The 26836-nt window shown below is 48.7% G+C and overlaps 1 protein-coding gene across 8 annotated transcripts in view; it reads left to right on the forward strand.

The window, feature by feature from the left end:
* The window catches only part of LOC128834327 (cytochrome P450 2K1-like), a 57711-nt gene that overhangs the window by 23364 nt on the left and 7511 nt on the right, over window positions 1–26836 (forward strand). For all 8 annotated transcript variants that reach the window (XM_054022943.1, XM_054022942.1, XM_054022944.1 and 5 more), the window contains 2 exons: window positions 17979–18090; window positions 21810–21972. In XM_054022943.1, coding sequence (XP_053878918.1) covers window positions 17979–18090; window positions 21810–21972 — 275 coding nt within the window. The remainder of the gene's footprint in view (window positions 1–17978; window positions 18091–21809; window positions 21973–26836) is intronic.

Here is a 26836-nt window from a genome sequence, read left to right on the forward strand (position 1 = left end):
CACACTGGGAAAATTGAGCGGTATATTAAACACAATGCTTATGTTAGCAGCCTCCCTTTGTATATTTGGGACACATCTGATTTAACTACATCCCCAAAGAGACATCACAGATAAAAATATGATGAATGTTAATCAAAAGAGCAGTTCTCAGGTGCTGCAAAGATCTCTCTTTTGTAATGCAAAAGAAATGGCTTGTGGGTCTTTCAGATGTTGTTACATTCAAGTGAATTCTCATCAGCAACAAGCTAACATGGGTCCTTCTTTAAAAGACATTTTGTCTGCGCACCATGCCAGCATGAATACAAAGATAATTTTGAGATGTCACTTCCATCTGGTCACCCAGTGTGTTATGTGCTGGAAGTCTGTGCTGTATTGTCCAATTTAGGGCCGATCTCTCAAGTACTTTCTCTTGAAGGTAATGAGTGGTTCTGCATGTAGTCATTAAAAAAAATAAGAAACCTCATTACACTTTCTGCAGGAGAAGGGATTTGTCCTAGTGTATTTTCCCAAAGTTTCTCCTCTTCCCACAATGGTGCTGTCTTCTGTATACTAGCTGCCACCCTCCACCCCAAAGAAGTTGCATTTCAGTGGTTTCAGTCTGTAAAATGCTTTAGAGCATTGTAATAATTGGGCCTACAGATTTACATTACGTGTGAGCCTGACTGTGGAAAAGTGGATACAAGTTCCTAGTGACACAATAACCTTGTCACAAGGTCCACTCACTGCTGGGGCACCATCTCCTGCTCTCTCTGGGGATTAGCTCTTTCCAGGGTTGATGCTCCCTTCTGCTGCTGGCTTCACATCCCGCTGCCCCTCTCTCTCCCAGTCCATGTGATTGGAAGTGCTTCTTTGTGACCTGGTCTCTGCCCAGGTCACTATGCATCTTTCCCTGTTCTGGGGTATCAAAGTCTTTTCTAACAAATGGTCTCAGGCAGCCTTCCCATTCACTGCCCAGTTAGTGCCACTTCCCCATTGGCTGGCAGGGGAACCCAGGCCCACCCACTACTCCCGATTCTCACTCAAGGACCCTCTAAGCAGCAGCCGAGGTCTGCACCCTTCTGAACCTTGATGCCTTTCCTTACCTTCTGGCTCTTCCACTTCTCTGGGCTCACCAGCCTCATAACTTCCTTCCCCCAGGGAATAACTCTAAGCTATTTTAATTTTATAGTCTCCAAACATACCTCCCAGTCCCTGCCCCAGGAAGTGACTGCAGCCTACTTCAATATCACCCCTTCTACTAGGGGCTTCCTGCCTTTATAAACCCAGCCTAGCTCCTCCCTCCTCAGCTAGGCTCCTTCAGTCAGTCACGGGATTCCTTAAACCACCTGGTTCCCCTCAGGTGTGGCTTGTCTGGTTAATTGGCCCCCTTCTTAGCCTGCATTAACCCCTTCAGGAAAAGTGTGGGGTGAACACCCATCACAACCTATACCGATAAATGTTGAGGAGAAAAGGTGCAAGAGGGAGACAGAATTCAGAAAGACTGAATTAGTCCAAATGAAGAGGCCTAGGGATATAACTCAAGGACTGTGTTAAGATTATGCCTGGTAAACAAGCATGGGACCAGAAATCAATGAACCAAAATTATGTGTTGGCAATTAGGCCTAATTGGTGGACAAAATAATGAGAGGATGGGCTATTCCACACACCACTCCCTTTTGGAGTTCTTAAAAAAAGTAAAAACAGGGGAGGGGAAGAGATGGACAGAGGAGTACACTTCTTGACTGAAAGAGAAGGAATGAGCTTCGCTATCATAGCTACCACCCCAACCATCTCCTGGAACTCCAGCATCTACCCTGACGCCCTGGTGCCTTCTTTGCCCTAATCCTGGGAAATGTCCTGACCAGACCAAGCCAGAAAGCAGGATCCTGATGATACCTCTGGCTAAATTCCAAACATCATCTGAGATATGAGACCTTGTTTCCCTGGGGCCACTGTGTTCTCCACCTTCCCTGTTGTATTTTTCCTCTCCCCCTGCCCCCTTTTCCTTCTGTCTAACAGCAGTCTATAGTCAGCCAAGATTGTATATTTTACAACACTGCTGTAAGCCTGTGACCAGAAAAAGACAGCTGAAAGCAATGCCCTAAATAGCCCAATACGGATACAAGTTTGCCAGGTCTCTCACTGGATGATAAAATCATTTGCTGAGTTTGTGTTTCTCCAGCAGGAAGGTTGCAAGTGGGAGTCAACACCAGAGACAGAAGCTGCATTTTCTCTCCTTGCTGTTCTTTGCTCCCCCTTTTTGTGTGTATGTCTTGTTTTGTCATCTCAGAAATGGGGTTGGACTTTAATAAGAGCAACACCAGCTTCAGCCCATCTCAACGGATTTCTTCTCTTTCCCCCCCAAAAGTAGTTATTACCATCTGCAATACCATTTAATTGACTATCAGAGAAGACGTGTGTGTGTGCGCGCAGGAGGGGAGCTCTTTTTAAATACTCCCTCCAGCTAAAGGAACAGGGAACAAATGATATTGTTAAAATAAACACCAGATGTAATGGGCAGGACTAGAAATCAAAAGTTCCCCGTTCCTAGTATCTTGCTCAGTCCACCAAACCATAATGTCATCCAGGCAAGCTAGTGCCCATATGCAAGGGGACAGACAGAACCTCCTGAGCAGCCTAAAGGCCGGAAGGGAGCACGCTGTATTCTCTCTAAGGACCATTTTCACTTGCTCAAGGATTGGCAATGACAGGTTTTGGCAAGAGCCATCTCCTACTCTCCTTTGGCTCAGGGTCCAGAGTCCACAGCCTCTAAAATTTCAGACTGTCTGGTTCTGGATTTTGGTCCATCTCTGGAAGCAATGTGATTTTCACATTTAGTCCTTTTATGTCTCTTACTGATGTAAGCAGAGTCAGGGTGAGCTCTACCCTGACATCTGGTGGTGAATTATGGCGAGTGTGGAAAAAAACTCCAGGGGCTGATCTTGTTTGCATAGGCACACCCACTCGCCTGGCATGAAACAACAGAAACTCAAAGTGGTTACTTTGGCTGGTGTGGGATCCCCAGTGTTCTCTGTTATTGGGGCAGGAAGAATAAAGTTGTTACCCTAATTCTGTGAATTAAGGCCAGTGAAACTGTTGTATGACAGAAGGACTGAGTGAGTCCTTCACCATTACCTAAGTAGCACTTGCTTGACAAGGGGCATGGGTTACAAAACCCAGTGAATGGAGAGAGGATGGGAACAGGTGTTTGTACCTGATGGGATGGGCCCTTCTCTGAGGGGTTGAAACACCAATTGCACCAATCTCCTCTCTCCACTGTTGAATATCAGAGCTAACTTTGATTCCATTAGAAGTCTAGTTGCAGACTGCTGAGCTGAATTCGCTTTGGGCCAATGGTGCACTAGCACTGGGGCTCCCCTACTATGAGCTGAAATTGCTAAGAGCTAAAATCACAAAAGAGCTAAAGTTATTAAGAGCTGAGATCACTAAGGCTGTGTTAACTAGTGGGGGGAGCCTGAAGCTATATTGCTAAGCGGCTGGTGGAGCAGCTAGCAGAGTGGAGCCTTGCGGGACGGTTGGAGTGGAGCTAAGCGACTCACAGGTCGGTGAGCAGAGTGGAGCAGCTGCCAGAGCAGTTCGTGGGACGGCGGGAGCAGCTCACGGGGCAGCTGGTGGAGTGGAGCGGCTCGTGGTGAAGGCTGCGGCGGAACCCCGTCGGCCTCGGATCACGTAAGGTGCCCCTTAACACCCTGTGTGCCCCCCCTGAACTCTGGGGCTGCACTGACCAGGGACAGAGACTTTGGGGGATTGTTGGACTTTTGGGACTTTGGTGATCCTTGGGTTGCTGGTTTCAAGAACCCAAGGGAAAGGACACAGCCCAACTTGCTGGGGTGGGTTTTTTGCTCATGGTTTGTGTTATGAATCCTGTTTGTGGTGTTTTTCCAATTTAATGCTGATGTCGTTTACCTCATGTTATTAAACATTTTCTGTTACACTCAGACTCCGTGCTTGCGAGAGGGGAAGTATTGCCTCTTAGAGGCACCCAGGGGGTGGTATGTAATTGTCCCAGGTCACTGGGTGGGGGCTCGAGCCGGTTTTGCATTGCGTTATTGAAACGGAACCCCTAGATACAGATCCCGGCCCTTGTTGCTGCCAACTTAGATGGGCAGAAGCGTTACACTGAGAAGGCTTAGAAGTAGCAAACTCAACCCACAGAGATGAGGAATATCTAGCATTGCTCTGGAATGTATCTGTCTAGCCCAGTGGTCTCCAAACTTTTTTGATTGCACACCCCTATCAGTAAAAAAATGTTGAGCACACACCCCCTGCTGCGCCGAAGCAAAAAAACAAAACAAAACAAAACCCCACAAACTCGGACTCCCACCTGACGAAGCAAAGAAAAAAAAAAGTGCTCTTCCTGCCACGCACCCCCAAGGATCCTCTTGCACACCCCACTTTGGAGACCACTGGTCTAGCCTACTGCAGAGCAGCATGGAGAGAGTTTTGCCCAGCCTTTCCTTGAATGCAAGGGCAGACTGAGATCCAACATGGTGCTTTAGAAGGGGGAAAATACAAGACGAAGGCAAACTGCTGCCCTTGAAGGGAAGTTACCTGCTGAAAAAGGCATGAATGCCTCATTCTTCACAAACTTTCCATCTGTGGTGAGGAAATGTTGAGGATAGAATTCTCCAGGCTTCTCTCACCGAGTCTTATTACACAACACAGAGGCCAGTAAGGGGATGATATAAGTACCCTAAAAATCATCACAAAATAAAAATTAGAACAGTCAAAACTTTTCCACTGAACTGTGATTTCAACCAAAACAAAAGGCATTTTGTTGGCAACAAAAAAATTTGTGGAAAAATTCCATTTTCGGCAAAATTTCCACAAACTAAATATTTTACTAATAGCCAACATTTTTACTAAGAACTGTTTTTGAAAATAGAAAATTTTCACCAAAAATGATTTTCAAACCAAGACACAGCTTGTTTTTTCCTGGAAATTTCTATGAAATTGAAAAAATCCCAACCCTCAATTAAAAATAAAACCCTTACAATAATCCCATTGCATTTTTCTACCAGCTCTAATAAAAGTATCAGATTGACCATAAACTGTGAGCTTCATTCAGAAAGATAACGGGCCAGATCATCAGGTTTCATTGAGGTTTTTAAGGTCAGGCTTGACAAAGCCCTGGCTGGGATGATTTAGTTGGGGATTGGTCCTGCTTTGAGCAGGGGGTTGGATTAGATGACCTCCTGAGGTCCCTGCCAACCCTGATATTCTATGATCAACTGCTGTAAACTAACATAGCTCTGCTCACTTCATTTGCACCAGCTGAGGATCTGACCGAGGACCAGTATCCTGCAGATATATCCCTTCCAGGGGTGCCCAGAGCTGGGGCTCTTTCCACTTCCCACCCTGCCTTGTTAATAACACTGCTCCACAGCCAAAATGCTTCTGAAATAAATGTAGTCAAACTTACTAATTCTGGGTCACTGAGAACGAAAATGATGCTTAAAATTGTTGATTGGCTCTAGTTTTCAAGATATGCTATTGGGTCAGTATATACGACCCTTGACTTGGGAATGGTGTAGGATAAGTGAGTTATAAAGGGAAGGGATCTCAATTTAAACCAGAAATGACTAAAATACATCTTTGACTGGATCTATGAATAAATCTATGACTGGGTTTGGACAGTACTTGCTTTTTAGGCAAAACAATGAATGATGCAATCTGAAGCTGGTATTGCGTCATACATGATATGAATTGCATCATGTTATTCCTAGAAGTCATGGATGATGCAATCATAACGAAGCTTACATCACTCTGCTGAACAAATTGCCCTATATCAGCTCTAGAAATCATACAGTGTCGTGCTCTCTTATTTGTCAGTGTTTGATTTTGCAAAGGGACACATTTCTGTTTAGCCAAAGTGAGCAGAGATGCCTCGTACTTGTGTGAACAGTGCAGATAACTTCTGCTATGTTTATGGTGAAGTGACTTTTGCATCACAAAAGCGCAGTATAACCACTATGGTTAAGAAAGCCTATCACCTTTATTTTGGCTGCAAAATTGGAGATCAGGACAAGAGGTGGGCCCCACACATATGCTGCAACACTTGTGCAACAAATCTTCACCAGTGGTTGAACAGGAAAAGGAAATCTATGCCTTTTGCAGTGCCAATGATTTGGAGAGAGCCAACAGATCATACCAGCAATTGTTACTTCTGCATGGTGCCTCCAGTTGGGAAAGGTGTGTCAAAGAAGAAAAAGTGGACTGTGCATTATCCAAACATTCCATCAGCTATACGCCCAGTACCCCACGGAGAAGGACTGCCGGTTCCTGATGCACCAGAATCATTCTCACTTGAGTCAGATGAGGAAGAGGATGAGGATGAAACTTCTGGTCCTGAACCATCAATGTCACAGGACCCACATTTTCTCCCATCCTCCTCCTCTGAATCACACCTCATAACACAAGGTGAACTGAATGACCTTGTCAGGGATTTGGAACTACCCAAGAGTAAGGCAGAGCTGTTGGATTCCAGACTACAGCAGTGGAATCTCCTGACAGGTGATGTTAGGGTTTCCATGTTCCGTGACCGTCAAAAGGATCTTGTCCCATTCTTCTTCATGGAAGGTGATCTTGTAGCCTGCAACAACATCGATGGTGTGATGGCAGCCCTCAACATCGTTCACAATCTAGATGAGTGGAGACTGTTCATTGATTCATCGAAGACGAGTCTTAAAGCTGTTTTACTGCATAATGGCAATGTTTTGCCATCAATTCCAGTTGGTCATGAAGTCCATATGAAGGAAACCTATGACAACACGAAACAACTTTTGAGGTGCATAAACTATGACCAACATCAGTGGCAGCTTTGTGGCGATTTGAAGGTTGTTGCTCTCTTGCTCGGTCTGCAGACTGGATACACAAAGTACTGCTGTTTTCTCTGTGAATGGGATAGTCGTGCAAGAGATTCCCACTACATCAAGAAAGATTGGCCACTCCGACAGTCATTGGAGCCTGGGAGGAAAAGTGTTCGGCATCCACCACTTGTTGAATCAAGGAAGATTTTGTTACCACCCTTACACATCAAGCTGGGTCTGATGAAGAACTTTGTCAAGGCCATTGACAAAACACAAGCAGCTTTCAAGTACCTCCGTGGAAAATTTCCAAGGTTAAGTCAAGCTAAGATAAAGGAAGGTGTCTCTGTTGGTCCTCAGATTCGTGAACTTCTTCGAGATGATGCATTTGACCATGCACTGCGTGGCAAGGAAAAGATGGCATGGAAAGCCTTCCAGTTAGTGGCAATAAATTTTCTCAGAAACAACAAGGCAGACAACTACAGGTTGTTGGTGGAAAACCTCCTCAAGGCATACAAAAGCCTTGGTTGCACCATATCTCTAAAAATAAATTTTTTTGCACTCTCGTCTAGATTTTTTTCCACTGAGCTGCGGAGCAGTGAGCGACAAGCACGGTGAGCGATTTCACGAAGACATTGCTATGACGTTGTGCAGTCTATATGGTTTTATAAAAACTTGATAATAAGTCAATATAATGTAACTGAGATAGTTTTAGAGAAAATACGGTAATAAGTGAATGTAACGTAACTGGGATATGCTTCATGCAAAAGGTCTCTTGTAAGGTATCATTACCAAGCTTATAATCTACTGAGTATGATCATCTGATTTGTATAAATGTACCACTCTTGTATCTAAAACTAAAAATATAAAATGTAACTCTGAGGGCCTATTGTAATTGTGTAAAGTGTGGACCATTAATAATGGTTTGAAATCTTGATAACTCCCATTGTCTGCAGATGGCTGTATTTACCTGTGAGTCTTCCTGTATATGTGTGTGCTGGCAAGTGAGTAATGAAGTCTTGCAGTGACATGTGATCATGTCACCTGAACTGGAATCCATCTTTAACCTGGTGCTTTTCCAGTGACGGGGGGGGGGAGTGGAAACCCAGAGAGACAAAGGGATCCCGCCTTATGCAAGAGATATATAAAGGGGGGAAGAGAACAGAGAGGGAGAGGAGCCATCATGAAGAATCCCCTAGCTACCACCTAAGCTGCAACAAGAGCTGTACCAGGGGAAAGAATTGTGCCCAGGCCTGGAAGGTGTCCAGTCTGAGAAAAACTTACTGAAGCATCTCTGAGGGTGAGATTATCTGTATTCAGTTTGATTAGGCATAGATTTGCGCATTTTATTTTATTTTGCTTGGTAACTTACTTTGTTCTGTCTGTTACTACTTTGAACCACTTAAATCCTACTGTCTGTATTTAATAAAATCACTTTCTATTTAGTAATTCACTCAAAGTATGTATTAATACCTGGGGGAGCAAACAACTGTGCATATCTCTCTATCAGTGTTATAAAGGGCAAACAATTTATGAGTTTGCCCTGCATAAGCTTTATGCAGGGTAAAACGAATTTATTTGCGTTTAGACCCCATTGGTAGTTGGGCATCTGAGTGCTAAAGACAAGCGCACTACTGTGAGCTGTTTTCAGGTAAACTTGCAGCTTTGGGACAGAAGATTCAGACCCTGGATCTGTGTTAGAGCCAAACGGGAGTGGCTGGCTCAGCAAGACAGGGTGCTGAAGTCCTGAGCTGGCAGGGAAAACAGAAGCAGGGGTAGTCTTTGCACATCGGGTGGCAGCTCCCAAGGAGGTTTCTGTGATCCAACCCGTCAAAATTGCAACAATGGAGAAACGCTATCAGGGCAAATGGAGCCCATCAATGCTTGCAGACTATTGCTGGACAGTGACAAGAGATGCTCCATTTAATAAATACAAGAGACAAACCAAGAAGCGCCAAGTAGACACTGAATAGGACTAAACTATGTACATAATAGTTTTTTGCCTTTTGTTTCATAATAAATTTTATTTATATAACCCTTTTGCTGCTTTTTAAAGTGTTACATATCAGGACAGGTGAAATATTATCATGTAAAGCAACCATAAACACATGAAAAGACCTAGGTTTACAATTTATGATTAAAACTCTACTATCTACACAATATCCATAGACATAAAATGTAAAAATTTAAATATCTTAGAAACAGTAGCCAATCAGTTGTTTTAATTGTCATATTTGAATTCAGCACATCAAAATACATAATAAATAGCACACTTTATCTCTGAAGCAGACGACTTCTCAAAAATTGTAGACCAGTGTATTTCATGTCTTCATAATTGACAAACTCAGGACAGCATCCTCCTGCCCTCTTTCCCATAAGCATGTCACAGGTTTGAACCAGAGCACTGCAGACATCACTGCATGTGTTACTTTGTAGTTTGTCTTATCTGAGCTCAGCAGCTAAGAAGTTTAAAGTCTGTGGATGTCCAGATGAAGTCAAGAATGCTGCCAGAAGTGGTGGGGCTGGCTTCCTGCCCTGTGAGCCAGAACTGACTGTGTTGGGGAGGAGGCTGTTGTTTGGGAAGGACTCGGCTTCAGTGAACTCATCACCACATGTGAAGCCAAAGTGCTCACAGAGCATTCAATCTGCTGTCAGTTTCATGATAGAACATCTTTAGTTCTCATAAGTTAAAGAGAAAAAGAAATATTCAGAAAACGTCCTCCCTTCTCATTCAAATCTGCTTCTGTGATTGTGTCTTTCTCTAGGGTTGTGTTAGCCCCAATGAGGAGAAGGGCCTACTATTTTATCAAGAGCTATCAGAGTAACTCCTTTAGCTGCAGTTAAATGGGCTAGTACTTTTGATGCTGAAGCCCCCAGGTTCAATCCCTACTGATCACCATGGTGTTTATGTGCATGAGGTCATGTGATTTCTGGTCTGGAGGAATTTAAATAATCCATTGTTATTCATTTTAATTGGTGAGTTTGAAGGTCCTGGTAATTAAAGTATCTCTTAACAACTTACTTTAGGAATAACATAGCCATTAAGTCTGACATCCTCAGTAGTCTCATGAGGCAAGCTCATTGGCAGGATATTAGCAAACCTCTGAATTTCATGGATGACAGCGTCCGTATACGGCATTTGTGCCCGATGTTCATAACGAAGCTGGGCAGATCCTATAACGTTTTCAACCTCTTCATGGACTTTTTCTGAACAATTAAAAGAGAGTGAAAGCAGGTGCTCAGATACTATGGTGGTGGGAACCCCTTTGAGAAACTAGACACAGAGAAGAAAACATACAACTGACACCTGCTTGTGACTGGGCAGCCCCGCCCCGCACTAGACCCGGCAGCGCCAGACAAGTAGTTCTGTCGGCAGAAGTCCCGCCCCACTCGTACTGGGCATGCTCTAAATGCTTAGGGAGTATAAAAAGAGGGAACTCAGCTCAGTCTGAGCTGGCGGCCGCAGGTGAAGCACCTATAGGGAGAGCTCTGGCAGAGGACCGGCCCGCATTCCTGAAGCTACAGGGAACCGAGGCCTCTCCAGGCCAGTGCGAAGTCCCACTGCGGGAGAAACCAGAGGAGGCAACAGACCCCGAAACTCACGGAGAACCGTGGGAGACCCCAATGGCTGAGCTGGTAGGAAGCGACCCGGGGGCAGTGACAGACTGGTATCTCGGCCCCGGTAAGCCTCAGCGTGTTTCGGTAGGACCCCCCTACTTGTTACTGAGTCAGTAACAAGGTCCTACTGCCCTGGGACGAGGGCTAATTCCCTGGACTCTGGCCACTAGGCTGTGCTGCCCTGGGACGAGGGCTAATTCCCTGGACTCTGGCCACTGGGCCGTACTGCCCTGTGATGAGGGCTAATTCCCTGGACTCCGGCCACTAGGCCATGCTGCCCTGGAACGAGGGCTAACTCTGTGGACTCCGGCCACTAGGCCGTGCGGCCCTGTGATGCGGGGGTTAAATCCTCACACGTGGTGGAGAATGCGGGCACTGAGTCGGACCTGTTAAAAATGTCCAGCAACAGGAGGTTAAGCCGGGGAATCCCCCATTTATCCTCACGATGGAGGCAGAGAAGCTTCTGAAATGGATGCTGGAAAAGCAGCAGGAGCAGGCAGCCCAACAGCAGCAGCAGCAGGTGCAGATGATGCAGCAGATGACGAGCCAGCAGCAGCTGCTGATAACCCAGCACCAGGAGCACGAGCAACAACTCCTTCGAAAATTAGTGGCCCAGCAGCAGACGCAACAGGAATGCCTGGTGCAGCAGGTGGCTACGCTACTACACCTGGCGGGAACCGCACCCACCACACCCACTGGGGCTGGACCTAGGGAGGCCTTGGGGGAACTGCCGGTACGCCTCACCAAGATGGGGCCTGAAGACGACCCGGAGGTGTTCTTGGTGATGTTCGAGCGGGTAGCGACCACCGCCAGGTGGCCCCCAGAACATTGGGCCACCCTACTAACCCCCCTATTTGACTGTACAAGCTCAGGCCGCCTATCATAGTCTCGATCCCCAGGAAGCCCTGGAGTACTCCCGAGTGAAGGCAGCCATCTTAGACCATACCGGCATCAACCCAGAGACCTATTGCCAGCGCCTCCGCCAGGACCAGTACCCTCCCCCACCCCCGGGGCTCGACCCTGGGCAGTGGCCCAACGCATCTGAGACCACTGTTGCAAGTGGTTGAACCCGGAGGGCTTAACGAGGCCCCAGGTGGCGGAGATAATGGCACTGGAACAGTTCATTCAGATCCTATCCCTGGGAGGAAGGGCCTGGGTACGAAGACATCGACCGGCAACCTTGGCCACGGCGGTGGCCTTGATGGAGGACTACTTATCCGCCGAGGGGGCCGCGGCGCCACCCCGAGTAGCCGGGAACCCTGGTCGTAAGGGCGGGGCAGGAAGAGGGAAGCTCCGCAGGGTGGGACTCTAGGAGCCGCCGTCGGGAGCCGTCCTGTGTTTCCAAAGCTCCCTAACCCTGAGCCCAGACCCAAGGTACCCCAGGTAATGACCCGGAGGGAGCAACAACCCCGAGAGCGAGGGAGCCTCTGAGGGGAGGCCCAGGGCCTGCCGAGGCCCGAGAGAGGTGCTGGGAGTGTGGACAAGAAGGACACTTTCGCCGGGAGTGCCCCTTCATGGACTGCAGCTATGGACAAGCTTGGGTGGCCGGACAGAGGGCTTGGAGGAGGGGAACAGGAAAGCTGGTAGTCCCCATCCGGGTCGAGGGAATCCCCGCGAACGCCCTCATGGACTCCGAGTGCAGCCAGTCCCTCATACGGGAGGGGCTAGTCCCAGACCTCAACCTCTCAGGCCCCCCGATCCACCTACAATTCATACATGGGGACATCCGCTCTTACCTCACAGCCTGGGTGAAAATAGAAGTAGGCGGCCGGGAGGAGGGCCTCCGGGTGGGCATGGCCCCCAGGCTGGCTTACCCCGTGGTACTGGGATGGGATTGGCCCGGCTTCGGGGAGGTTCTCCTGAAGTACCAGCCATCCAAACTCCGACCAGACAGGACTAGGCCTCCAAGAGCAGGACTGCTCGGACGCCTACCGAGGATTGACCCAGGTGAGGGGACCGCAGCGTCAGAGGAGACCTCTGAGGATCACCCCACCGACAGGCCCCGCTCGGTGGAAGATGCTCAAGCGGAACTGGAGCGAGATGTGGACTTCATACAGGAACAGAGAGAGGACCCGACCCTAAGTAAAGCCTGGGAACAGGCCACCGAACCGGACCCCGAGGGAGACCTGACTCCGTGGCCTCCACAGGGCCTCCGCTTTGAGATATGGAGGGACAGTCTGTATCATATAGCGCAGGAACCCCAGACACAGGAGACGTTCTGTCACTTGTTGGTGCCCCGGAGGCTGTGACAAGGCCTCTTACAGCTAGCCCATGCAAACGCTTGGACAGGACACCTGGGGCAGGAGAAGACCCTCCAGAGGGTGGCTCACCGGTTCTTCTGGCTGGGCATACACTGAGAGGTTAGGGACTATTGTGCATCGTGCCTGGAATGCCAGCAAGCAGGACCGAAAGGGTAGCCTGAGCACCCCTGGTGCCCATGCCAGTTGTCGGCATACCCTTCGAGTGGATTGGGATGGACCTCATTGGCCCCCTCGAAAGAAGCAAGATGGGGAACCGCTTTATCCTAGTGATCGTAGATTACATGATGCGCTACCCGAAAGCAGTTCCCCTAAAAACGGCGACAGCACCGACAATTGCCAATGAACTAGTGAAGATTTTTGCTAGGGTCGGGATACCTGCGGAAATACTGACCGACCAGGGCACGAATGTGTCCTCCAAACTAATAGCTGAACTGTGTCGCCTCCTCCACATACGGACACTCCAGACGTCTGTTTACCATCCTCAGACCGATGGCCTTGTGGAACGCTTCAATAGCACTCTAAAATCTATACTACGGAAGTTCGTGGAGGAGGACCCCTCACATTGGGACGCCCTGTTGCCAGCCTTGCTGTTCGCCATAGGAGAGGTGCCCCAGGCCTCGACAGGGTTTGCACCCTTTGAACTCTTGTATGGGAGGCAGCCCAAGGGGATCTTGGACCTTCTGAAGGAGGAGTGGGAAGCCCAGGAGACACGAGTTCTTGGGACTACCCAATGTGTGTTACACCTCCGCGAATGGCTCCAAACACTAGGGGCCTTCACCCGGGAGAACCTGATACAGGTCCAAGCGGGCCAAGAACGTCTCTACAACCGTGGAACTGGAGGGAGGAGTTTCGGCCCAGGCGACCGGGTGCTGCTCTTGTTGCTCTCGGCAGAGTCAAAACTTTCTGGCCAAGTGGCAGGGCCCCTACGAGGTAGTCCGATGAGTGGGGCCAGTCGACTATGAGGTCAAACTACCGGGGCGACAGAAGGAGACATGTATATACCATGTGAATTTCCTGAAGACCTGGAAGACCAGGGAAACCCTGTTTATTGGCCCATCCACCCCGGAATCAGAACTTGGACCCCTAGTGGGAGATACATCCGATCCAAGGCTGATGACGCTTGGGTCAGGCCTCACCCCCAGACAGCGAGAACAACTACAACGACTAGAGGGGGAATTCCCGGAGGTTTTATCCGCCCGCCCCGGACGAATGACTCTGATGAATCATCATATTGCCACCAACACCGGTCAAAGGGTGAGAGACAACCACCGGCCATTACCCAGGAAAATGTGGGACACGGTCCGGCAAGAACTAGATACAATGCTTGAGATGGGGGTCGTGGAGGAATCGACATGTGAGTGATGCAGCCCCATCGTCTTAGTCCCAAAACCCGATGGGACTACCCAGTTTTGCATCGAATTCAGAAAGGTCAATGCCATCTCCCGCTTCGATGCATACCCAATGCCGAGGGTAGACGAATTGCTGGAACGGCTTGGGGGAGCAAGGTATTTGTCAACCATAGATCTAACTAAGGGATACTGGCATATCCCCCTCACACCAAACTCACGGGAGAAGACGGCCTTCCCTACACCCTTTGGCCTCTTCCAATTTGTAACGATGCCATTCAGGCTACACTGAGCCACCGGTACATTGCAGCGCTTGATGAATGAGGTCCTACTCCCCCACGACCAGTATGCGGCAGCATATATAGATGACATCGTGGTCTACAGCCACAACTGGGAGGACCATCTACACCATCTTAAAGGGGTGTTGCAAGCCCTCAGAGGGGCCAGCCTCACGGCTAACCTGGCAAAATGCCACCTAGGACAAGAAGAGGTAACCTACCTGGGATACATGGTAGGAGGGGGGAAGTTAACACCCCTAATTAGCAAGGTGCAAGCACTCAAAGAGGTACCCATCCCCAAGACAAAGAAACAAGTACGCCAGTTTTTGGGACTAGCTGGCTATTACTGCCGTTTCGTTCCGGATTTCGCATCCATAGCCGCCCCCCTGTCGGACCTGACGAAAAACTCTCAGCCTCGACAGGTTCAGTGGTCCGAACAATGCGAGAAAGCCTTTGAAACACTAAAGGAACAGCTTCCACAGGAACCCGTCCTATGACACCCAGACTTCCTGAAGAAATGTATACTGCAAACTGACGCATCGGAAACAGGCTTGGGGGCAGTGCTGTCCCAAGAAGTAGATGGGGAGGAACACCCAGTGCTATATCTGAGTCGTAAACTGTTCCCTTGGGAACAACATTATTCGACAATAGAGAAAGAGGCTCTGGCGATACGATGGGCCATCGGCGTCCTGCGTTATTACCTGCTGGAGAATAACTTTAAGTTGATCACGGATCATGCCCACCTACAGTGAATACACAGTATGAAGGAGGCGAACCCCAGGATTATGCAACATTAATGGCCAGCCTGAACCTAGTTTCGTGTAAGATCTTCCATGATGCTCCTTGGTGAACCAGAGTGTACATACCAAGATCAGTATATGCTTGTAACCCCATTGCCAGTTGGCATTGAGGAGTTTTAGGGTCACACCCCCATACCAGAGTTCTCTATTCTCCCCCTCCTGCCAAAGGCTGTGTGCTGCACACCCCCATTTCCTGCCATCCCCACTTCACCCCAACCATTCTTTTTCTTTCTGTCTGGGGGCTAAGTCATTCCAGATGTCACCATCTTAAATTCTATTGGGGGAATGGATAGAGTTAAGAGAAATGGGTATCGTTATACTAGAAAAAGTTAACTCAGCCATCAGCCAGCTGTTTGAGCTCTAGACAATTGCAGAGGTGTTTGAGTCTGTGGCTGTGCTAAAGAGCTGGCAGGGGCTTCATGTGTTTCCCATTTGCCTCTTTTGGATTTCTATTTTCCTCCAAAATCAATGGGATTCTGACCATTGATGCCTAGAGTAGTCCCTGAAATATTAGAATTGATTGGATATGGCGTTGAAAAGTTGTGATGCAGACAGAGAAATGTCAAGTCGAGTGTAAGACCTTCACACAGGGCTGGGTTACCCCATCACTGGGCTCATGGTGACCACAGGGTCACAGCACTGCTCAGGTTTGGCCTGGCCTCCCTTCTGTTATGATGGAGAAGCAAGTAAGGCCAAATTTGAGTGAGTGGCATTGTAACCTGGCACATGGGCTCACGACATTTCTTAGGTTTGCCCCACCTTACGATTTTGGGCCCTGCACATGTGCCTACTTGCCTATGCATTAATCCAGCCCTGCCTTCACAAGATGGGCCAAGCAGGAAAAAGGCATGTGTAGCTGTCTCACTAGTGTTTGTACCACGACCAACTAACAAGTGTTATAACTACACTTAGCTATCGCTGCACTAGGATTTCAACATTTATTGATATGTTAAAAGTACACTGATTTTCCTACTGCAGACAAGCCCTGAAAGAGAGAAACAGAAGCAGAGGGTAAGGCTGATATTTTCAAACTTGCCCAAACCTGTTTATAACCCCTTTCCCAGTTGGCATTGAGGGGTTTTAGGGTCACCCCCCCATACCAGGGTTCTCTATTCTCCCTGTAGCGCTGCGGCAACTCACCCCTGCAGCACCTCCTGTCGATTGTCCTGGGAATTAGCTCTTTGACCCAAGAGCGCCCTCTGCAGGCTGGTGTCCTGCTTGTCGCTGGGCCCGAGTCCCTCCTGGACCCCGGTGCCCATTTCAGGCCAGGGTGCTGCCCCCTGCAGTACCCCACAATCTCGCTGGGTCTCCCCTCCCCGGGGAACCCTCAACCCCCTATCCCCACCTCGCCTCAGTCTTTGGTTACTGCCAGTCACCATCTAGCCCCCATTCACTGGGGCGGACTGCAGTATGTAAGCCATTCATCATCGGCAAGGAGGGTTTGGACCTGCTGCCTCTGACTAGCCTTGGACTGCCCCTCTGCAACCCCAGTACCCTTTCCAGCCTTTAACACAGCCTGCAGCCTGGGGGGTTTCCAGGCTGGAGCTCCCCCAGCTCCTCTAGCCTTCCCCCAGCCCTGCTCCACTTTAGGTACTCTTTCTCAGCTCCTAAGCAGCCAGGCCCTTCTCCCTCAAGAGCTAGAGGGAGAGTCCTCTCAGCTCCTGGCTTCACTGGCTTTTATAGGGCCAGCTGCAGTCTGATTGGGGCATGGCCCAGCTGCAGCTGCTTCCCCAGTCAGCGAGCCTTCAGCTCGCAGCCCCAGCCCTCTCCCAGGGCTGGCTTCAAGCCCTTTCAGGGCAGGAGTGGGTGACCAGCCCGCCCACTTCCCGGAATCCAAGAGGTACACACACACACACCTCATGCCATGGCCTGTGTGCATGTCCCTCGCCCCCATTTCCCACCATTCCCACTTCTCAACCATCATTCTTCTTTCTGTCTGGACACTAAGTCATTCAGGCTGTCAAAAGAGTTAGACCAACACTTGGCAGAAATGGTCTAGTTATTACTTAGTCCTGCTTTGGGTGCAGGGGGACAGGACTAGAACTAGATGACCTATTGAGGCCCCTTCCCGTCCTTACTTCTATGATTCCGTGAAACCTCTTTTTCCTTCACTTCCAGTTCTAGGACTATATTTTGGGGAAATGTACATTAAAAGGCTTTTAAAAAGATGCCAGTGTATTTAATTTATTAAAAGTCTGTTTCCTTAGCTAATTAAGAAAATAATCAATATTAATCTAACATTTGCATGTCTTTATTGTCTCCTATCAGCCCAAATACAGTGATGAATGTATATTGTTTAAATAATCAATTCTGATCACATAACATCTCAAAAGTAGAGTATCTTGTCCTATGGTCACTATCTTTCATCAAGGGTGATGTGGGGGCAATTCCTGGGGCCATGAGTGATAGTCAAGTGGCAGCCAGCAGGAAGTGAGGTGACATACGACCAGGTTTGCGTGAGACATGCCATGACAGATGTCCCGGTGTTCTGCTCAAACCCCAGTCTCACTAGAACCAGGATAATCCCAGTAAACCAGAATGTGCAGCCATTCAATCCACAGTACTTTTCAAAGGAAGAAGCTGCAGATAATGTTTTCATAATGAATGATTTTTCCCTGGCAATAATGGGGTTAAATTAGGCATCATGGGATAGGGAGTGGAGATAAAACATGTTGGGGACAGACATTTTAAACAAAGCTGATCAGTCTGTTTGTGGAGACAGATAGATTAGGTTGCATTCTTACCATACATTTTTTGGGGAAAATTCCTCCCTAGCTCAATATCAATCCCAAAAAATGACACTGGCAGATCCAATTGTCATACTGCTGCTATTTGTGGTAACTTTTGTCTCTATTCTCACTGTGAAAAGGGGCTGGAATAAGAGAGCCTGCCTGAATTCCCCTCCAGGACCACGACCTTTACCCATCCTTGGAAATCTCCACCAGCTGAACCTGAAGAGACCTTACCGAACTTTGCTTGAGGTAACACTTTCAAATGCAATGGACTGGGCAGGCTGTACTTGATCTCATAGTTGTAAATGGCAGATGGAACAATGCAAGCTAGGCAAAATGTAGGAGTCCCCATTTTTAGAAGCAGTGCGCACTGCGAGGGGAAACTCTTAATGCAGACAAAGCGGGCCCTTCGGTCTGTAATTGTATGCTTGTTTATCTAGAACTTTGATGTGTGCTGGGCTAAACTCAACATATCTTAAAGCAGCACTGCACAAGCCTGTCGCAGGTCACGGAGAGATTGTGACAGAAACGTTCATTAATGATAATAATTAACAATACTTTCAGTACAGGCTAAACCAGGGGTGGTGGCGGTGGTGGACATGAAGGGACCCTGCAGGGGGTGCACTTATCCTGCCTGCCCTGGAGCCCCGCCCCATGTAAGCCCCCTACCTGCAGCAGGAGCAGGTGGGCCTGGCTGGGGGTCCTGCCTCACACAGAGGTGCTGTGTAAATGCCTAGGGGGCAAAGACCAATCCAGTGTTTGCTTTGTATGTATGTTTATCAGGCCTATCTGGCACTTTTATCTCTGCTGGGCTTTATTTAATATATCTTAAAGCAGCGCTGCCAAGCTTGTCACAGGTCACGGAGAGAATGTGACAGAAATGTTCATTAGTGATAATAATTAACAGTACTTTCAGTACAGGCTAAACTGGGGGTGGTGGTGGTGGTGGACATGAAGGGACCATGCGGAGAGTGCACTTATTCTGCCTGTCCTGGAGCCCCGCCCCATGGGACTCCCTGCCTGCAGCAGGAGCAGGTGGGGCATGTCTGGGGATAAGCCCCTCTGGGGTCCTCCTGCCTTACACAGAGGTGCTGTGTAAGTTCCCGATGGCCGCGGGGGCACTTTCAGCCACTGAGCTGAAGTGGTCTCTGAAGAGTCGCTCCATGCCCCCGGGGGAAAGACTAATCCAGTGTTTCTCAAGCGGCCACAAGGGGGTTTTCCTGGGGCCATGACAGCCTCCTAGGTGGTGATGGGGGAGGGGGAGACGGCAAAGCATTGGCACAGCCCATAGAGATGGTGGTGCTGAGGGACAATGCTGCAGGAGGAAGTTGAGTTCTCTTCTGTATCTATGGGGGTTTTAGCCCTGGGGTGGTTGGGAGGTGGGCTCCAGCAGCAGGACTTAGGGAGACTGGCTGTGCAGACTGGGGCTCCAGCCATGGTGCTTCGGGTGCCAACTCCCAGCTCCTGTTCCAGCTCTGGGCTCTGGCCGCTGGCACAACCCCCAGCCCCAGGTTCCAACCCAAAACCCTAGTGGCAGCTGCTGGCCCAGGCACCAATCGCCGGATGCACACACCAACCCCCAGCCCTGGCCGCTGAACCTGGGTGCAGATCCCTGGCCCTGGCTATGCGGCAGCAGGCATTGGCCCTGGGCTCTGAGAGACGCTGGCCTTAAGCACCAATCCCCAGCCCCAGTTGCGCAGCAGCGAGTGCTGGTTTTGGCATAGTGGCGGTGGGCACTGAGCCCCGCCTCCAGCCATGTGGCCCTGGGCTCCAGCACCCAGCTCTGGGCTCTGGCTGCGTCACAGCGGGCACTGGCCTTGGGCTCCAGCCTCTGGCCCCAGCTGTGCAGCTCTTGCCAAAGCTCCTGGTTCTGGCCACGGGCACTGATCCCTGGGCCTGGCCATGCAGCTCCTGCCTCTGGCTCCGGGCTCTTGCCTTGCGTGTTGACACCAGGCCACACAGCAGCGGGTGCCAACCCTCAGCTACAGGGCTCACCACCCACCTTCATCTCCCCTGGCTCTGCTGCCTTCCTGGCCCTGCATTCATCCTTTCATCATCCCAGGCCCCCGCTGCCTCCCCCATCCCACATCCAACCCACCATGGCCCCTGTTGACAAATGGAAAGTGTGCTGACAAATGGAACTGGGTTCAAGGAAGAGCAACAGAAACAACTAGAGGTCTGGGAAATGCATCATGAAAGGTGAGGCCAAAGAAGGCTGGTCTGTTTCACCAAGGGAAAGTTAAGAGGTGACTTGATAGTTTAGAAGCACCTGCACAAGGAGAAGGTATCTGACAATAGGGCGTTCCTGAAGCTAGTCGACAAAGGCATAACGAGATCTAGTAGTTGGAAGACCAAAAGTATAACTGGCTTCAAAAAAGAATAAGATAAGTTCATGGAGGATATTAGCCAAGATGGTCAGGGACGCAACCGCATGGTCTGGGTGTTCCAAAACCTCCAACTGTCAGAATCTGGGACTGGATGACCAGGGCAGGATCACTCAAAATAGCCCAGGAATGTTCATTCCCTCTGAAGCATCGGGCACTGGCCACTGTTGAAGAGCTTATATTAGATGGACTGATACAGTCACATCTCATCACTTGCCTTTTGCTGTATCCCAGGCCCCATCCTTCATCTCTTCCTTGTCTATTTGGGCCTTGATCCTGCAACAGGATTTGCTAGCACAGACCCCTATGCCCGTGCAGTCATGCGGAGCCAAATGGTACGTAGATTTTATGCCCCTTGGAGCAAGGCCCATCGTTATGTTCTGTGTTTGTACAACATCTAGCACAATGGAGTCCTGGTCCCTGACGGAGCTCCTAAATGTTACGGTAACACCGATGATAAATAATGATCATGAGAGTCCATGCAGACAGAAGGCTCTGCACAAGCAGCTTTCAAGGCAAGATTGGAGCCATAGATTGTCAGCTATTCGGGGAGAGCACTGTGTATTCCTATCTGTCTGCAAAGCACGGAGCATATATTTGGTGATATTCATAATATCAACAATCACAAGCCCATCTACAGAAAAACCACTGATTCACTTTGGCCTTGAAATAAATGTACAGTGTAAGAACTAGGCTCAGTAAAGTTGGTCACAAAATAATTTGTTTATTGTTAATTGTTTTGTTTTGGTTTTGTTCAAAGATTGAACAAAATAGTGTTTTGTGAAATCCTGACAAATGTCAATAAAAAATCATTTTTGTTAAATTTGTATGTGTGAAAAGGAAATAAGTTCCTGTCCAGTTCTAATGGTCAGTATTTGCTGCTAACTGGTATTCTGTAGCCCATTATACTGTCTGTAATTGCTGTATGCGGGTATAGGTGGATATAGGTCCTTTACAGAATTCCCTCCTGAGGGCAATTCCCAGGGAGCCAAGCATTGTCTCATTTGTAGAACCTGTTTTTCTTTTAAACAGGGTTACAAAGCTAATGAATTTACATGGTAAGTTTGTCATAGACATTAGTGCAAAGCCTGGTCCTATGTTTCAATAAGTAGGACACTAGCCTAGGCCTTGGAGACTTGTCTTCAATTCCCTGCTCTGCCAAAGACTTCCTGTGTGACCTTAGGCAAGTCACTCTGTGCCTCAATTCCCTGCCTGTAAAATGGGCTGATAGCACTTCTCTACCTCACAGGGTGCTCTGAGGGTACATTAAAGATTGTTTCAGTGGGCGTTGGACACGCAGTATGTACTCAGCATTCTTAAGCTCTATGCCCATATTATAGCAAAACTTAAAATCTTACGATGCTTTTGCCGAACAAAATAAACAGCAGCAGGAGAGCAGCAGTGTGTATAACTGTCTCTTGTCCGGATGTTGAACCTGGCACTTGTTCAGTCAGCTATATTTGCAGGCAGAAGAAAAAGACACAGCTCTAGCTTGTATATTTTAAAATCAAATTGAAACCCAACAGTTTCTATAACAGTAGCATGGAAATATATAATGCTTTCCCCCTCCTCCCTATATTTAAGCTGTCTGAGAAATATGGCCCAGTCTTCAGCATTCAGATGGGACCCAAGAATATGGTGGTGCTGTCGGGATACAAGATGGTGAAGGAGGCTCTTGTGAACCAGACAGATGCATTTGCAGAAAGGCCTAAAATCCCAATATTTGAAAAATTTGCAAGAGGAAATGGTGAGATTTCTTTTCTCTCTTACCTAATGATAAGACTGTTTTATGCTCTGACCATTGTAAACATTCTTCTTCTGACAGGGATCTGTTCTGAAGGGCCGAGAAATCGGAATAGTTTGGAGAGCATAAATTATTACTTGTATGCTTCCATGCAGCAGTTTTGTTGCTGCCAAAGATAAGACCAAGACACTGGGGACTCGATACAAAAATGTTACAGTAGATATACAAAGGGGCATTATTAAACAGATGGAGTAAGTCTTTGGGTGAAAGATAGAGACACAGTAAATGTAATGTAAGGTAACAAAACCAAATCTGAGGTGAAAATAAAGGAGATGGAAGACTTGGAGGCAACAATTTCATACTCTTTGCAGATGTCAGTGTGGAAACACTGCACAAAACCCAGGCAAGTTATAACAGTTACAATAAAACTCAAAGAAAAAGAAATTAGGCATGCCCACTACTGCCTGTCTGCACTGCAGAATGTGTACACTAAACACACGTACTTTCTTTTTCAATAACTCCAGAGGCAATAGAGTGTCTGAGCTTTGCATGACCAGACAGGTTTGCAGGAACACAGCGGTTTTCTCTGACTAACCTGCTGAGGCAGCTGCCTTTAAATCTCCTATGATAGCTCCCCATTCAAGGCTTCCTCTTTGAATTCACCTCCCTTGTCCTGTCTTTCCCTGCATCCTCCCAGATCCTCCTTTGTCTTCTTAACAGGCCACCTCCTGCTACAGGCTTCCCTGGTAACCCTGCACTGATCACACCACCTCTAAGCTTCACCCAATATCTTCCTTGGTGGCCAATGATGAGCTGCCAAAATCTTAACAACCATAGGGTTACCATATTTCAGCAAGCAAAAAAGAGGACGGGAGGAGCCCCGCCCTAGCCCCGCCCCTGCCCCTCCCACTTCCCGCCCCCTCAGAACCCCCAACCCTCCCCCCCGTTCCTTGTCCCCTGACTGCCCCCTCCTGGGACCCCTGCCCCTAACTGCCCCCCAGGACTCCACTCCCTATCTAAGCCTCCCTGCCTCTTGTCCCCTGACTGCCCCAACCCTTATCCACACCCCCACCCCCAGACAGACCCCTGGGACTCCCACGCCCCATCCAACCACTCCCCACCCCCTGACAGCCCCCCCCCAGAACTCCCAACCCATCTAAACCCCTCTGCTCCCTGTCCCCTGACTGCTCCGATCCCTCTCCGCACTCCTGCCCCCTGACAGCCCCCCCGAGAACTCCCAACCCATCTAAACCCCTCTGCTCCCTGTCCCCTAACTGCGCCGATCCCTCTCCCCACTCCTGCCCCCTGACAGCCCCCCCCAGAACTCCCAGCCCCCCACCCCCCCGCTCCTTGTCCCCTGACTGCCCCCTCCTGGGACCCCTGCTCCTAACTGCCCTCCAGAACCCCACCCCCTACCTAAGACTCCCTGTTCCTTGTCCCCTAACTGCCCCCTCCTAAGACCCCCTCCAACTGCCCCCCAGGACCCTACCCCCTACCTGTACCCTGACTGCCCAAAACCTTATCCACTCCCCCCAAAAAGCCCCCCCCCCGTTTCTTGACTGCCCCCTCCAGAACCTCCCTGGCCCCCTTACCCTGCTGCTCAGAACAGGGTGTTGGGCTCTGTGCGAGCCGAGCCGGACACATGGCTGCGCTCCCCAGCACAACAAAACCCGGTCCCTGGCCCTGCACAGTGCTGCTGGACCGGGCTGCAGGGGAGAGCTGCCGGCTCAGAATGCAGGGCGGATCCGGCTCCTCTACAGCTGCTCCAGAGTCCAGCCCGGGACTTTCCTGCAGCCCTCCCAGCCGCTCGCTCTGCTCTGCCGGGGGAGGGGGGGGAATCCCGGACATTTTGAGTGTTTTACAAATTCCCCCCGGACGCTATTTTTAGAACAAAAAGGAGGACATGTCCGGGTAAATCCGGACGAATGGTAACCCTAAACAACCAGTTCTCTATCAAAAGCTGTGATTGAAGGGATGTGCCACAGTCTGTATTTTTTGTACTGTTCTCCATAAGAAATGGCAATGCATTGAGTCACTGGGAGTCGTACTTAACAATAAAAAAAAACATTTTTACATATTTATCAGGGATCGGTGAAGAACAGTTCAGTGATTGATACAAAGGAGAAAAATAATCTTATAATTTATGTTTTAAAATGGCCCACTGGACAAAACCAAACCCTACACGTTCACACTGAGTTTAGGTTTTGATGTAAGTTCTGCTAGAGCTTTTTCTGAGTAGGTGAAACAGGGCTGCAGCTGCAGGATAGTGGAGGAACATTCCCCCCCCCCTTCTGACTAGTGTTGTTAGTTTATGAAATAGAAACATTATTAATACAGGACTGTAGTACAGGATAACAGCCACCGGGATAGAAAAAAGCAAGCGCCCTATTATTTTTTAGTAAAGCACTGACCACAGTTTTCCTCGTAACATATAATTATTAAAATACTCACGACCAACTATTCTAAAACATTGTCCCTAGAACGGAAATTATATTTTTTTAAATTGCAAAAATATACAACTTTCTCCCAACGGCCGCCTACCCCCCCAAGTAACCAGTGGAGGGAAGTGACAATATTTAATTAGAAAGCTTGCAAGCAGATTTGGCTCTTTAGGCTGCCTCTCTGTCCCCTCTAGCTTTCTTCCCCCCTCCCCGCCAATAATTGCGAGGTAGCTGATGATGTTTTTCTTACACCCGACAAAACGTTGGAGTGTTGCCGAGCTCCTGCTGCTCGGCCCGCCGGCTCTGCTGGACAGGGGCCGGGGAGAGACATCTTCATGGGGCCGGGGGCCCCTGCAGGGCCTGGGGCAAATTGCCCCACTTGCCCACCACCCCTGGGCGGCCCTGGAGCTCGCAGCCCCCCCTTACCTTACAAGCGGCCGCTCAAAGCAGCAGGACACGGGAGCTGAGCTGCCCAGCTGCTGGTGGCTTGCGAACCAGTGGGAACCGGCTCCAGCTCACCACTGTTGGTGGCTGAGTACCTTTCTCACTCCCCACTTCTTCCTATGTGGCCCCAAAAGCTCCCTACTTTCAGCTGCCATCCTCACTTGCCACCATCTTAGGTGTTGTAAACAGAATGCAACAACGCCTAACTCTTAGTCACCTAGAAGATCACAAAAATGGCCCTGCGATCCACAAAGCCTGAGTCAGGCATGTAGGTTCCCTATACAATGAATGGGAAGAACTAAGCACCTAACAATTGATTCACAAAAGCCAGCATGCTAGGCAGGGAACTGCCTAAGTAGGCCAATGGGAGATGCTGATGTGAGGGGTGTGTACTAAGCCCTGCCCCCTCACTGAGATAGGTTTCTAAGTGTGGGCTGCATGGAGGCACCTAGCTCTGCTAGCAATCCACAAGCAGAAACCCCTCTCTTGGAGTCAGACAGCTTAGGTGTGTAACTCAGTGTTAGGTAAAAACAACGAGGAGTCCTTGTGGTACCTTAGAGAATAACAAATGTATTTGGGCATAAGCTTTCGTGGGCTATAACCTACTTCATCAGATGCTTGGAGTGAAAAATACAGTAGGCAGGTATGAATATACAGCACTTGAAAAGATGGGAGTTGCCTTACCAAGTGCGGGGGTGAGTGCTAACGAGGCAAATTCAATTAGGGTGGATGTGGCTGATTCCCAACAGTTGACAAGAAGGTGTGAGTATCAACAGAGGGAAAACTATTTTTTTTAGTGACCCAGCCACTCCCAGTCTTTATTCAGGCCTAATTTGATGGTGTCAAGTTTGCAAATTAATTCCAGGTCTGCAGGTTCTCATTGAAATCTGTTTTTGAAGTTTTTTGTTGAAGAATGGCCACTTTTAAGTCTGTTATTGAGTGTCCAGGGAGATTGAAGTACTCTCTGACTGATTTTTGAATGTTATAATTCTTGATGTCTGATTTGTGTCCATTTATTCTTTTGAGTAGAGACTGTCTGGTTTGGCCAATGTACATGGCAGAGGGGCGTTGCTGGCACATGATGGCATATATCACATTGGTAGATGTGCAGGTGAATGAGCCCCTGATGGTGTGGCTGATGTGGTTAGGTCCTATGATGGTGTCCCTTGAATATATATGCGGACAGACCTACTGACCGCTATACTTACCTCCATGCCTCCAGCTTTCATCCAGAGCACATGACATAATCCATTGTCTACAGCCAAGCCCTAAAATACAACTGCATTTGCTTCAATCCCTCAGACAGAGGCAAAGACCTTCAGGATCTCTATCAAGCATTCTAAATACTACTATACCCACCTGGGGAAGTGAAGAAACAGATTGACAGAGCTAGAAGTCACCAACTACAGGAGAAGCCCAGCAAAGAAAGTAACAGAACGCCATTAGCCAGCACCTACAACCCCCAACTAAAACCTCTCCAGTGCATCATCAAGGATCTACAACCTATCCTGAAGGACTATCCCTCACTCTCACAGACATTGGGAAACAGGCCAGTTCTCGCTTACAGACAGCCCCCCAACCTGAAGCAAATACTCACCAGCAATTACACACCACACAACAGAAACACTAACCCCGGAATCAATCCCTGCAACAAATCCCATTGCTACCTCTGTCCGTATATTTATTCAAGGGATATAAATGGACACAAATCAGACATCAAGAATTGTAACATTCAAAAACCAGTAGGAGAGCACTTCAGTCTCCCGGGACACTCAATAACAGACTTAAAAGTGACCATTCTTCAACAAAAAACCTTCAAAACCAGACTTCAACGAGAAACTGCAGAACTGGAATTAATTTGAAAATTTGACACCATCAAATTAGGCCTGAATAAAGACTGGGAGTGGCTGGGTCACTACAAAAAATAATTTTCCATCTGTTGATACTCACACCTTCTTGTCAATTGTTGGGAATGGGCCACA

Source organism: Malaclemys terrapin, chromosome 3, assembly GCF_027887155.1.
Source record: "Malaclemys terrapin pileata isolate rMalTer1 chromosome 3, rMalTer1.hap1, whole genome shotgun sequence".
NCBI classification, from domain to species: Eukaryota; Metazoa; Chordata; order Testudines; family Emydidae; genus Malaclemys; species Malaclemys terrapin.